Below are 13,092 nucleotides of genomic sequence, written 5' to 3'. Positions count from 1 at the left end.
TCCAACGGCTAGCCTGTACCTTTATTGATTTGGATTTTAGATACTCCAAAAACGTCCTGAATACCTCTAAGGCACAGCCTTAAAAAGGTCACTGCTGGCAACCTGAAAGGAAACAATCGCATTGACTCTCACTCCTTATTTCTCCTTTGATTTCTCCTTGATAATTTATCAACACTGTTCTATGTTAAAACCTTCTAATTCTCATAGGCCTGGGTTGTCATGTTTCCTACCATGCATGGGCTCGGTGATTGATAGACGCATTCATGGTTCATTGTTATTATCCTAATGAGGCCATCTACTAGTTTTGGACACTCCAAAACTGCGAATCGGCCGATGATCCAGCCTCTCAAAATTTCCTGGAAGACTTCGCTTTGTGACCAGTGTGTCATGTCCGTCTATTGCTGCACACTGCACTTTTTCCTACTCGGTGCAAGGCTTTGCTTGGTATCAATATTATGATTTCCCCTATGCATCTCTGTTACATTTCGGACCAACTACTGTTGAAGGTGCCAGATCCATAGAGGTCGATCAGGTACTAACTAGACCTGATGCAAATGAGAACTACGGACCCAAAAAGATAAACATAGTACCAGGTGTAGGGCTTTAGGACAAGAGTCAGGTCCGTATTATGACAGCCGTACACGCACACAGTAGGACAATTCGATTAGTTTAAAGGGGTACCGGTTCCTGTTTCGAACACCATGCTATGTCTTTCCTTTTTCTTACAATGAATTACATTAATTAGTACATATAACAAAACTGTAGTGCCAGATGCCTTCTTTTTATCGGCGCTCATAATAGCCCATAAAATACAAATAAATAGAGACGGTATGTGCCTAAAGAGACCTCGGTCAATTTGTCTGGGATAAAGGTACTAGGTACGGTGTTCTCCTAGTAATAAGCTATATAGATGCTGATGAAACCAAATGTAAGCGTTCATAAAAATATATTGGAAAAACTAGAATGAATCCCTACTGCTAGGAGCCAGCAGGGCGTGTTTAAGCAATCGCCGAGTGCGCACACGGAGCCCTTAGCTAGGCCGCGCACGGCCCTAGATAAAGCTGCGCCACTCTCAGTGGGTAAACTACCTTGGGTAAGATGGAACTACCTTAATGGCATGTTACATCATATAGTATATAGCTATCTATAATTTTTTGTTTTAACCATACGGCCGCTACATTCGGTCATTATCATTTTAAACGCTCGAATGTGCACAAATGGTTTTGTTGGTAACATCACAAAATTAAATATACGATTTACTCAGATTTGGCCATACATAGGAACCTGGCTGCAGACCCAGCTTGGTGACGCGAGACAAAAGTAAAAGGGTTCTACGAAGTTAATACACTTCAAAATCGTGTTTACTTGCGGACGGGGCCAGTGCGCTTGCGACGCCGAACAATGGCACGACGCTTAACGAGGCAGCGGCACCGTTGGCACTTTTGCGTAAAGACGCACGTCGATTTGGGTGGGGCCGAAGAAGTCGGAGCACTCGTGGGTGTCGCACTTGGAGTCGGAGTCGGAGTCGGAGTCGGAGTCGGAGTCAGAGTCGGAATTGGAGTCGGGGTCGGGGTCGGGGTCGGGGTCGAGGTCGAGGTCGGGGTCTGAGTCGGTTCAAGGGTAGGTTGAGAGGTTGGTTCAAGAGTGGGCTGAGAGGTCGACTCAAGGGTAGGCTGAGAGGTCGGCTCAAGAGTGGGCTGGGGAGTAGACTGAGGAGTAGACTGAAGAGTAGACTGAGGGGTAGGCTCAAGAGTGGGCTGAGGGGTAGGCTGAGGAGTAGGTTTGAGAGTAGGCTGAAGAGTAGACTGAGGAGTAGACTGAGGGGTAGGCTCAAGAGTGGGCTGAGGGGTAGGCTCAAGAGTAGGCTGAGGGGTAGGCTGGGGGGTAGGCGCAGCAGTGGTCGGTGGAGTGACGACCTTGAGCTCGAGGTCAGGGCACTTGGGGATCTCAATCTTGCTGCTGTACGAAGCAAACAGCCACATTGCGATGCCGTTGGTCCGCATCGGGTTAATGTCCGCGTTGCTGACCGACGACAAGCTGCCATCAGCGTTAATCTGGTAGCTGCTGTTGGCATTGGCAGATGAGCCGACCGAGTTCTGATCCAGCACACCGTTGATAGAGCCACCGTTGGCATACCAGTCGCAGAACGCCTGGTCGATCGTGCCCTGCACAACGCGGGTTGAGATGCCCTTGAGCTTGGTCGAGAGTTCGTCGCTAATACCCAAGTGCTTCTCGACAGTCTCGGCCGACTTGACCAGCATCTGCTGCATGGGTGGGTTCACATGCGGGTAGTCCCACGCCTGGCTGGTGTTGAACAGCGTGTTGGGCAGGCCGTTCGGATAGCGATCGTACAGGTTCGAGACCGCCGTCAGCGCGAGCTTGGCACCGGCAGCTGGCATCTTGTCGCCAAAGGCCCAATACGGCCACAGCGCGCTCAGAGACCAGATGTCCGTCCTCTTGTTTGCCTCCAGATGGAAGTCGTTGAAGAAGCCGGTCTTCTCGTTATACGTCAGGTCGAACAGTGCCTGGCGGCGCTGCTCGGCGCGCAGGCGGTATGCCTTGCAGTCAGCGGTGACGTTCTTATAGACCAGCTCCTCGAAATCGGCAATGATCAGCTCAGCCTGATACAAGATCGAGTTCAGGTTGACAGCGATGGTGTCGTTGACAGCAACCGAACCCAGGATATTGAGCTGTGTCGAGTTGTACTTGGCGAATGGGTTGACCAGGTCGCCGATAGTTGCCGCTCGGCGGCGCAGGGCCATCTTTGAGAGCTGCGGGAAGACTGTGACGTCGACAGGGCTAACATACTGCACACTGGGCACGGTGCCAGCCTCGGATGCAGCCAGCAGATCAGACGACGTCAGCGCCATTTTGCTCAGCTGGACCGAGGTCTCCAGCTGCGTGGCCAGCGTGAGGTCCTGGGTGTACGTCTCTGGTCTCGGAGTGAAGGAGGACAGGCTGTTCTGGCCATTGCCAGTAGGCAGCGCCTGACTGCTCAGCACTGGACCGAATGTCGACAGAAGTGTTGTGGCGAGCTGGAATCCGCTGGACTGGCGCTTGCCGAGCGAGACTGTAGCATTGCGGGTGTACGTGACGTTGACGCCGCGGTACGTCTCCCAGAAGGTGTGCTCCTTCTTTAGCAGCGGCAGCGCAGCCTTGACAAACTCGAAGTCCTTGGTGGCCTCGTAGTATGTCTTGATCATCAGTGCCAGCAGCGGGGGCTCGGAGCGGTCCGTGAAATAGAGGCGGCCGCCGGTGGGCACAAACCCGTGGTAGTAGACCATGTCGAGAAGGTTCTGCAGCATGCCCTTGGTTGTGGTGTATAGCCCGGACTCGAGCAGTCCCAGCTCGACATAGTAGGTATCCCAGTAACGGAACTCGCGCGAGATAGTGCTGCCCGAGACAAAGAACGTATTGTTCAGGTGGAGCAGCGACGTCTCACATCCGTCGCACTGCTGCACAGTTTTTGCTTTGCGGGCCAGCTTTTTCCACTGGTTGTGCAGCTGCATTCCGTAGCCGCGCAACACAGGGTCTGTGACGCCGTCCAAGAACGGTGGGGTTTCGGTCCAGTCTGGCAGCTCGGCCTCCTCGATATCGGAGCCCGCAGGTGCGAAGTGGTCGTCGACAAAGCGGGACAGCTCGGCCTTGGTCACATTGGCGGGCAAGGCGCTGAAGGCGGCCACAATCTCCTTTGACCGGCTTGCGGGTGGGCATGTCGACAAATGTCTTGTCCTCGTCAAAAATTCCCGACCGCTGCACCTTGTCAAGGATAGGCCCAGTGCAGTAGATAGGATGGTCACAGGCCTTTTGCACGTACAGGCCGCTGTCTCGGGCTGATGTCACCGGGCCGGGCGACGACTGTGCTGCGACTGATGATGCGCTCGCCAATACCGTCGCGAGCGCCCACAATTTATATCCGGCGTTCATCGTTCTGCTGTGTGTATAGGATGTGAGCAGGTGGTCCGGCTGTTGAACAAAAATGTACAGGTGTACTGCCGAAAGTCAGCTATTTAAAAAAGCGGTATCCGTATGATTGTAAGCTTCTCTTGGATATATAGACAAGTGGAGAAGCCGAATAAATATCAAATGCGTGTATGCGGGCAAAAGTGTGGTTTGGGCTATGAACTAAAGCAGCGCAACACAGCAAGTGGGGAACAGGGAGGGCAGAAATGATAAGGAATTGGTATTAGAGATTAAAGAGAAAGCTACAGAGCAGAAAAACTGACGAGCAACGAACAGAAGGGTTCTGCAGATGAAGGGCGATGTAGCGGTCGGTGTTCTTGCGAAAGCGGTCATGCATACAACCTCTCCAGTCTGTTCTCGCTAGACGGCTATTGTGTTCCCCATTCACCCAAGGCGGGGCAGCCAGCGGCAGAGTGTGCGCCTGGCCCCTTGATGAACACAATTGGCACGTAAAATAAGCGGCATGCATGTCCTGGGGTTGGGAAATCAAGTGGTGGTCGGGGGTTTGCGCAGATTTCTCGCAGTATAGTGCAAAGGCCAAAGCCAGATTTTCGCCTGCGCCATATGCAGCTTGCCGTGCCAACCTTGGCAGAGGGTGTGGTCCGCGCCGGGGTGGTGTTCGCTGCTGCGTAGCATGCCCCCCAAGCACCGGGTGTGCCCGCAGCAGCGGTACCAAATTCGCCGTTGAATCGGTTGGAGACATATCATGTGCGCGGGCCTAAAAATACGTTGTGATGGACTGGCCGTATCGCCCGCCATTGTCCAGCCCAATGACCTATTTATGGCGGGCCTATATCTGTCCCAGCATGCACTCTAATGGCCGGCACGGTGCCATGGAGCACAGAGCAGCTCCGCTATCTGGAACCGCCTATTGAGCTGATGACATAAAACAGAAGCCATGCGTGTAGCAGTGCAATAGTGGGCTCAATCCCTCGTCGTGACCACCATTAGAGGTCCGCAGGGTGCAGCGCCCAGCAGCGAGCAAGAAAAGCTCGTCAATATCTTGCTTTTGACTTGCTACATTTGCGTTGATTTTCTCCCAGGAGCCATATACGCGTGACCGGCAAGGGCGTTGCTATTGCATGGCCGTAGTGCCATTTGTTGTTTCCCGGGTCAGGCTAGTGCAGCAGCCGCCAACACCGACACCGCCCTGTGGCCCTGCTGGCAGGGAAAAACCTGGCTTTGTTGCTGTTCCCAGGATAGGGGCAGGGATGTAGCAGCCATGCACACCGGGATTATCCCCTAGCTACAGACCTAGAGCCGTCCTCGCTACTGCGGAGGGTGCCGAACGTTGAGGTCCTCGAAAGAGAGCCAAGCAGCTAACCAATGCGAGCCATACGGCGTCACGTGTGTGGCTGACTAATAACTGGCTTCGTTGAGACGGGCAACTTGGTTTCCTCCTTCGCTCTCAGCCTCTTCAAAACAACTCTACTCATACTCGAATTAGCCAGCAAATGACAGTCGCGGTGCCCACTCCGGTCTCGGTCGAGACGACCAACCCGAAGCGCCCGAACAACATGGGCGTTCCGCGCATCTTCACCTGGGACGAGATCAAGGAGATAGTTCGCAGTTGGGCGGCTGGAGCTGCTGGGCCGCACGACACCAAAGGAGCAGGCGTACCGCGCAGACATGCAGCAGATTCGCGAGCAGTACGGATCGGTCACGAACTACGTCTTGACAGTGAAGCTGGGCAGGTTCATCAACGACTCCTGCTGACGACTACCTGATGATCCCGAACGACTATCCGTACGCGCTGCCCTGAAAACACCTTCCACTACATTGTCTGGTCAAAGGTGGCCATGTCAGCGGGCACTGTGCCTGACCCGGTGGTTAAGGAGCTGTTTGAGCGCAGGTTGGACGAGCTGCATGGCACTGCAGGGCGTGAGAGCCTGTGGTTTGTAAACCCGCCTGCGCTCCAAAGCATACCGGAGGTTGTACACGGCCATCTCATACGTCAAGATGCTCTAGAGCATGAATAGAAAAAGAGTTGTTTATACATTGGTGACACAGATTCAGGGAGTTGTAATCTATGATCCAGAAGGTGCATCCTGTCAGGAGATCCTGGGTGATGCTTCGCGCGGCGTCGAAATAATCGATGGATGAGCTGCCAGCTCCATGCATGCTGATTTCCTGTTGCAGATTTGATGGCCTGGAGGGCCGGGTGTCGTCAAAATTGTGTGGGAAGATGTGCAGGCCGTCATTAGCGACAGACATGTCACCGCCCATGTGATCCAGCGGTAGACGTGGCTCGTCGGTATTGCGGACAACTGGGATTTGGCCGGTGGACATTGGCCGCGCAACCTGCTGCATCTCGTGCTCGCCGACTATGATGGTGCTTGACAATGGAGGGATGGGCATCTGGGACGTGCGAGCCCGGGGACGACGATGTGGTTGACATGGGCTCAGCCGCACGCTGCACCATGCCCTGCACATCATCCGAATGTCGTATGGCCATTATCAGTTACCGGCGATGCCGGCGGCGATGGAGGCTGCCACTCCGACGGTCCAAATCCATCCATGCCCGTAGCATGGCGAATGAAGCCATCAGGTGAGCGCATCGTCCTTGACTGGATCCCGCTTGTTGCGCTGGGAACTGATCCACTGGCCAAAGGACATCTTGCCCGTGGCCATGGCACGGACGCTGCTGGCAAACTTGCGCAGGCGGCGGAATCCAATGTCGACAGCACGGTCTTCGCTTCCGTCGCCAAACGGATTGTAGTTTCGGGTGCTTGATATGGCGGCGGATCTCGTAGGCGACCAGGCGGCGGCGGCGCTTCTCAATACGGCGCTGCACCTGGGTCTGCTTCATGGCACGGGCGAGCAGATCGGAGAAAAAGCCAATGGCCGAGACAACCAGGAATGTCTCGAGCGCGACGGCGACAAAGCACAGGCAGATGAACACGATAGTGCCCTGTGTGGTCTCTGGCACAATATCGCCATACCCAATTGTGGTGAACGCAACGTAGCAAAAGTACATTGCGTCAAAGTATGACCAACGGGGACTCTCGCAGGCGTAAAAGATGGCGGCGCTGATGAGCCAGAAGCAAAAGTTCAGGATCAGCGCTGCCCACAGCTGCCGCGTGAGCTTGCTAAGGAACGTTTTCTTCTGCTTGCTCTTCTTCTGCTTCTGCTTGCCGGTCAGAGAGGTATCCTTCTTCTTCATCCTCCTGGCTATCTTCACTGTCATCAGTGCCATCGTCCCCATCATCGTTGCTTTCCTCCTCCTGCCTGTCTACGGCGTTGTCTTGAGTTGCCGCCACCGCTGCTACTGCTGCCAGCCTTGTCATCAATTAGGTCGGCGGGATCCGTCGTCACCATCCCCACCGCTACCCCCCTTTGATTTCTTGAGCTTGCGTCTGTGGCGAATGCGCTCAAAGAACCCTGGTACAGAAATGGCCTCGCGGACCTGCGACAGCCGCGATGCCGTCGTGTATGATCTGCCTAGGGGCAACGGCGCAGCATTCGGGTCGTCACCCGGCAGCTTATTCTTCCGTCTGTAGACACTGCTGGCCCTCTTGTTGGCAGCGGTCGAGGTAGTACGCTGCTTATCCAAATCTCGTGCATTGAGCGTGCGATCAGTGCCACGAGCATCCAGAAAGCCGATGGTCCATGCCCAGCTCCAGATCCCTGTCGGCTTCATCCTCGCTGCTGGACCCATCGAGTCGTCTGCGCAGCCAGTGCGGAATGCCAATGCGCACACGGCGGCGGTGCGGCAGCAGCACGCGGCCAGCCAGATCATTGAACATGTCGTGCCAGTTGCGAGGCCTGTGGGCGAGCAGCCAGGCGGCGCTTGACATGGCTGATAGTGACATCCTTGCTCGAGCTTCTTGCGCTTACCGAGGATTTCGCGCTTCGCCTCATCGAGCTTGTCGCGCGTAATCTGGATGATGACGTTGCGCGTATGCAAGAGCATCATACCGAACATTAGTATGCCCAGTGGCCCGTAGATGAGCTGCAGGATTCGTGAATACGTCTTGGTTGGCGACCTGTTGCCGAACCCGATGGTGGTAACAGTGACCATGCAGAACATAATCGCTGTTGGTGTGTCCCAGCCCTCGATCTTGGACCACGCATAGCCGCCAATGCCAATCCACACTACAATCAGGATGATGTTGAACTGCAGCATGCGCTGCTGTCGTGACATTCCTGAGCCGCGGTAGCGGAATCCAGGCGTGATCAGCATGTCCATGAGCAGAAGCAGGGCGTTCAGCAGGGCAACCGCAGCACCGGCATACGAGCTGTAGAACTCGCCGGTGATGTGGGCATCGGGGTGGCGCGGGCGCTCGCGCTTCTCGTAGATGAGTGCGCTGGCCAGAATGAGCGCGGCATTGGTGAAGTTGGCAATGATTGAGGTCATGGTCGTGCGCATCACGTCAAACTCGAGACACCGCATGACGAAGCAAATGCCACTGGACACAATCAGGATCAGCGATATAACCGACGTGATCAAGTAGCCGATGGGGTTGTTGACGGCGTGCGGATTCTCCATCGGCCCCAGGATTGTTGTACTGCAGCCAGCCACGACCCAGCAGGATGACGTTGAGCAGCACGTTGATGGGGATGAGGTATCCGCCATATGTCACCAGGGCACGGAAGTTGTGGCGGGACTTGATCAGGTGCTTGAGTGGATTGGCGCGGCGTGCTTGCGGCTCTTCTGGCTGGTTGCTGAATGTCAGTTCAATGCGGCGCAGATCGTTGGTGATCTCGCGACCAAGGCGCATAGGCGGCAGATCGTCAATCCCAGTTTCCATGTCTCCGCCGTCTTTCTCCGTGACCGAAGACATGGTCATGATGCGGGGTAGCGGGAACGGCGCCTCGCCCATGGTCTGGCGGCTCCATCCTTGGCGGCCACGCAGATTCGCATTAGTGTCGAGCTCGTCGAGCGTGTATGCACGAGGCAGGCTCAGCGGTGCAAAGAGGCGGTCTGAGGAATCGTTTGGATCGGTCTGGACAGAGTCGTCCGAGTTTGATATCCGGCTGCGCTGTCTCCGCCCAAGGTCGTAGTTGCCAACAGTTGTGGCCCAGTGGGCGGCAAAGGTGTTGAGTGGGAGTGGAGATGCCTGTGATCGGGATCGCTGCCGTGGCGTCCACATATTATCTGTCCTTCTCATTGTCCTTGCAAGTCCAAGTACATGCTGGTGTGGCTCCGCACGCTGGCCGGCTCTGGCTGCGACGATGGCGCATCGTCTACTGCTGGCGTATTGGCTGGCGCCAGCACACTGTCACGGTCCTCTGTATCACTGCCCTGATGGCCGCTGAATAGCTGCGACAGAGCCGAGTGCGATCTGACGTGGTTCCTGATCCCCAGGCGAGCGCGCAGCGACGACGCACCCTTGGTCCTGGCTCGGCGCTGCAAAAGACTGGTGCGGCTGCTGGTGCGTCCTCTGCGAGATCATGTTTTCACGCATCCCCCGTGAGCTTGGGCGGTGGAGTCTGTGCGCAACCGCGGTGGAGCCATTGTGGCTGTGGTGGGCGTCTTCGGTCACGCTGAAATACGCTGCACTATCTTCGTCATTGCGCGACAGATCACGCGGAGCTTCAAGAAATGTGACCACTGGGTGATGCCACCTGCGTCGCGCGTGCTGTCCTCATCGTCGCTTGAGTCTATGTCGTCGCTGGTATCGTCGCTGTTGTTGTTATCTCCATCGTAATCGTCGTCGTCCGTCGTCGTCGCTATCGTTATTGCTGGTGCGATTGTTGGCAATGCTAGCAAGGCTGGCGGTGGCCATGCTCTGCCGGAGTTCCTCGGGCTCGGATTGAGGCACGATGTCGCCATCGGAACCAGGATCCACTGAGCGCGGCATGCGTGTAGAAAGTATTAGAGGTCAAAATGGCGAATATTAAAAATGGAGTCGTAGGGGTCGGGAGAAAAGGCGAAAATGGAGGAGAAAACAGTCGCAAGGGAAGAGTCTGGTTCGCGGCGAGGAGGAAAAAAGGTGGAGGGGGGAGAGCGAAGAAATAAGAGGGGTTTAGAATTCTAGATATCTTTTCCACTTGCCAACAACCCAAAGAGCCAAATACCATGACAGTTGTTCACTGACAAGATTTTTTTATTTTGGCCGACCAGCCAATGCAAATACAGAAACGGACCCATCTTCCATCGCCTGCCTGGAGGAGGGATGGGTAATGTAGCACTAGGGATATTAAGGTTTTCAGCTCTTGGCTCAGCACACTTTTTTGTAGAACACGGCCGGTGGGAACAGGAACGCGGCCGATGCAGAGTTTATTCATGTGCGGCTAAACCTACATGGAAATGGTCTGGCGCCAGTGCGACCAAATATGCGGAGCTACATGAAAAGTTTTTCAGACCTTGGCCTCCCCTCGATCTGCATGGGAAAGCAGCCAGGCCCACTGGGCCCCCAAAACTCAGTGCCTGGGCAGACTGGCAAAATCATATTCCTGCTGGATCTGGGCCAGGAACTGGATCATAAACTGGTGGCGGTCCTTGGCCTGCTGCTTGGCGGCATCAGTCTTCATCATTCCAGCAAGCTTGAGCAGCTTTTCGTGGAAATGCGCAACAGCAGTGCCAGAGCCGCCCTGCTCCACATACTGGGCGTAGGAAATGTCTTCTATGGCGACATCCTTCGGGTCATGCAAGGTGCGATTGCGGGCGCCCGAAAACGCCGCGCACCTGAGCACGCCAAACGCCCCAATGGCATCGAGTCGGTCAGCGTCCTGCACGCACGCCAACTCCACACACTTCCTTGCGGAACACGCGCTCCTCCTCAGAGCTCTTGCCGAGCTGGTCCAGTTCAATGGCCAGCAGCTCCTTGCGGAACGATACATGGTCGACAATGCGCTTGACCAGCTGAGCGCGTGCAGTGTCCAGGCCGGCGGCTTGAAGGAAGGAGGGGATAGAGAACGGAGTTTCGTCGGGCTTACGGTACTTTGCGTCATCGACGTCGTGCAAAAGGGCGGCTAGGTGGACTACCAGCGTATCGACGGGGCGGTCGACAGGACTCGGCTAGGGCGAGCGCCTGGCGCACCACGCGCTGCACGTGGAACCAGTCGTGCGAGCAGTCGTACTTGGACATGTACTCGCGGACGAGCTCTTCGGTGCGCTGGACTATGTCGGACATTTGCTATTTATTTACGGATAAAAAGCACAAGAGAGCAGAGAACGGGAACCAAGGAGGATCCAATCCTATCTCGTAGAACACAAACTGCAATTCCGCAGCTGGCGACTAGTTGGTCCGCCGATAGTATGGGCTGGGATGGCGCTTCTCACCTTAATACACGCATCTAGACCGGGCCCACGTAGTTCAGGTTCGTGTTCGAGTTGCCCTGGACATTAGTAGCGCTACTGTCCTTACTATTGATATACACAGTATTCTCGCGAGAGCGTGCATCCTGGACGCTCTTGTTCTGGCTGTTGTTGTAGCTGAAGGCAGGCAGGAATGCTTGCAATACCAGGGCACAGCGCTTCCAGGCACAGCACCGCAGGGCTGCATTCCCGTTTCCTGCAGCACGCGCCTTTCCAGTGACTGCTTCGGCACCGATACCGACGGGGCTCGCGCCGGCCAAAGGCCAGTGCAACGAGGGCTACAGAGGCGAGCGAGTAGTACATTTGCAGTCGGACAGGGTTGGGAGTAAGAAAAGAGAAAAAAAAAATGCCTCTGGAGAAGCTCCATCTGGCTCTGGTTCACCAAGGTCTTTTATACATCGAATAGCAGCAACATGGCGTGTGCATGAGAGGCTATGTGTGCTCCCACATCGATGCAACATATACGTGAGTATGTAATTGTTTATTTGGGAGTAGTAGAAGGCTGGCTTTCCCCGAGCGAGATGCATCCGGCAACGAAACTGCACAAGGCCTACTTGCGGGGGTTGATTCTACGCTTCTTGGCCCCGTCCTTCTTGACCCCGTCCTTCTTGGCCCCGTCCTTCTTGGACCCTGTCCTTTGGGCCAGCGCTCTTCTCAGTATTGAGGCGCTTCTCGGCAAAGGCCTTGCTGCGCACAGTGCGGCGCTTCTTGGCCGACGGCTTATCGCCCTTGGCCGACCTTGTTCCCTCAAACACACCGGCGACCGGCGCGCCGACATTCTTTCCCTTGCCGCGCCTGGCCATGGTCGTCTTGGCCGCCGCCTTGGCGTTGGCGCGCTTTGTCTCCTTAATGGCCTTTTCGCTGGCGCGCTTAACAGCGCAGGTTGCGCTTGGCCAGCAATGAGCCGTCGAGCTTGAGCGCCAGGTCGACGGTCGCGCGGTCCACAAACTGCACGTACGCGAAGCCCTTGCCCAGGTTGGTCGTGGCGTCGCGCACCACGCGCACATTCTCGACCGAGCCGCACGTGCCGAAATGCCGCCACAGGTCCTCCTCCTCAGCCTCAAAGTCCAGATTGCCAATGAACACCGAGCGCTTCATATCGTGCGACTTCTCGTTACCGGCCAGGTCCACCCGCAGGTGGTGGTCGTGGAAGATGTTGCCGTTCAGCCCAATGCACTTTTCCGCCGCTGCCGTCTCGACAAACTCCACGTATGCATTGCACACCTGCCGTTCCGAGTGGAACTTGCCCTGGATGAACGCCAGCTTGCGCGGCAGCATGTCAGAGAACGAAATCGACCGGAACCGCACGCTCTTGATCTTGCCGAACTGCTCGCATAGCGAGCGCAATTCATTGTACACTTTCTTGTCAGTGATTGCTGCCACCGTCACGTTGCCAAAGAACGCCGTGCGCCCTACCACCTCGGCGTCCCGCGGCATCCGCCCAAGCAGCTGCTTCTTCTTACGACTCGCCTGCTGTGCCTTGGCCTGCCTCCGCATCCTCCAGCTCCTCCTCCTCGGCGTCCAGCCCGTATCCCACCTGCCGCGCGCGCCGGCTCTTTGCTGTGCGAATCGAGTCCTCCGGAGTCTCCGCCGTCTGCGCGTGCTTCCGCTTCTTCTCCTTGCGCGGCTTCTTCTTCTCAGTCCACCTGTCAAGGCCGTCTCCTCGCCTGCTTGTTCGGTCTTCTCGGGCTCCGATACCTTGATCGGGATCGGGTTGGAAACCACGGGCTTGGCCGCGACCTTGGGCGGCGCGTTCTTGAACAGATCGTCTAGCTGCGTGTTGATCGCCGCGCTCTTCTTTGCTTCGCCGACCAGCAGGCTCGACAGCTCCCCAGACTTGAACGCTGACATGGCTAATGTTTTTG

General features: G+C 55.9%; 5 protein-coding genes across 5 annotated transcripts; 1 reads left to right on the top strand and 4 right to left on the bottom strand.

Moving 5' to 3' along the window:
• Positions 1-1,361: 1,361 nt before the first annotated feature.
• Positions 1,362-3,927, bottom strand: DL89DRAFT_290064 (Six-hairpin glycosidase; the record flags this gene model as incomplete). Its single annotated transcript, XM_040890042.1, has 5 exons — positions 1,362-1,412; positions 1,459-1,604; positions 1,663-1,673; positions 1,819-3,689; positions 3,721-3,927. The coding sequence occupies 5 exons, from the start codon at positions 3,925-3,927 to the stop codon at positions 1,362-1,364; spliced, it is 2,286 nt and encodes a 761-aa protein (XP_040747741.1).
• Positions 3,928-5,003: 1,076 nt separating this feature from the next.
• On the top strand, positions 5,004-6,113 carry DL89DRAFT_264380 (uncharacterized protein). Its single transcript, XM_040886223.1, has 3 exons — positions 5,004-5,486; positions 5,527-5,643; positions 5,757-6,113. Exons 1-3 carry the CDS (start codon positions 5,418-5,420, stop codon positions 5,940-5,942), a joined length of 372 nt encoding a protein of 123 aa, XP_040747740.1. The 5' UTR covers positions 5,004-5,417; the 3' UTR covers positions 5,943-6,113.
• An 860-nt stretch (positions 6,114-6,973) lies between these two features.
• DL89DRAFT_18513 (uncharacterized protein) lies at positions 6,974-8,779 on the bottom strand. Its single transcript, XM_040883944.1, has one exon. The coding sequence runs from the start codon at positions 8,537-8,539 to the stop codon at positions 7,250-7,252; it is 1,290 nt and encodes a 429-aa protein (XP_040747739.1). The 5' UTR covers positions 8,540-8,779; the 3' UTR covers positions 6,974-7,249.
• Positions 8,780-10,021: 1,242 nt separating this feature from the next.
• On the bottom strand, positions 10,022-11,042 carry DL89DRAFT_18408 (uncharacterized protein). Its single transcript, XM_040883937.1, has one exon. It carries the CDS (start codon positions 10,858-10,860, stop codon positions 10,330-10,332), a length of 531 nt encoding a protein of 176 aa, XP_040747738.1. The 5' UTR covers positions 10,861-11,042; the 3' UTR covers positions 10,022-10,329.
• Positions 11,043-11,205: 163 nt separating this feature from the next.
• Positions 11,206-13,078, bottom strand: DL89DRAFT_290061 (uncharacterized protein; the record flags this gene model as incomplete). Its single annotated transcript, XM_040890041.1, has 5 exons — positions 11,206-11,505; positions 11,857-12,096; positions 12,158-12,712; positions 12,765-12,863; positions 12,926-13,078. The coding sequence occupies 5 exons, from the start codon at positions 13,076-13,078 to the stop codon at positions 11,206-11,208; spliced, it is 1,347 nt and encodes a 448-aa protein (XP_040747737.1).
• Positions 13,079-13,092: the final 14 nt, after the last annotated feature.

Source organism: Linderina pennispora (assembly GCF_002104995.1).
Source record: "Linderina pennispora strain ATCC 12442 chromosome Unknown DL89scaffold_1, whole genome shotgun sequence".
Classification (NCBI taxonomy): domain Eukaryota; kingdom Fungi; phylum Kickxellomycota; class Kickxellomycetes; order Kickxellales; family Kickxellaceae; genus Linderina; species Linderina pennispora.
This window is presented reverse-complemented; position numbering and strand designations above follow the sequence as displayed.

Excerpts from the sequence above, each read along its gene's own strand:
- DL89DRAFT_264380 (XM_040886223.1), top strand. The coding sequence starts at position 5,418 with ATGACAGTCGCGGTGCCCACTCCGGTCTCGGTCGAGACGACCAACCCG. Across the intron at positions 5,487-5,526 it reads AGCGCCCGAACAACATGGGC|TTCGCAGTTGGGCGGCTGGA; the intron begins GTTCCGCGCATC and ends TCAAGGAGATAG. Across the intron at positions 5,644-5,756 it reads TCACGAACTACGTCTTGACA|GTGGCCATGTCAGCGGGCAC; the intron begins GTGAAGCTGGGC and ends GTCTGGTCAAAG.
- DL89DRAFT_18513 (XM_040883944.1), bottom strand. The coding sequence starts at position 8,539 with ATGGCGGATACCTCATCCCCATCAACGTGCTGCTCAACGTCATCCTGC.
- DL89DRAFT_18408 (XM_040883937.1), bottom strand. The coding sequence starts at position 10,860 with ATGACGCAAAGTACCGTAAGCCCGACGAAACTCCGTTCTCTATCCCCT.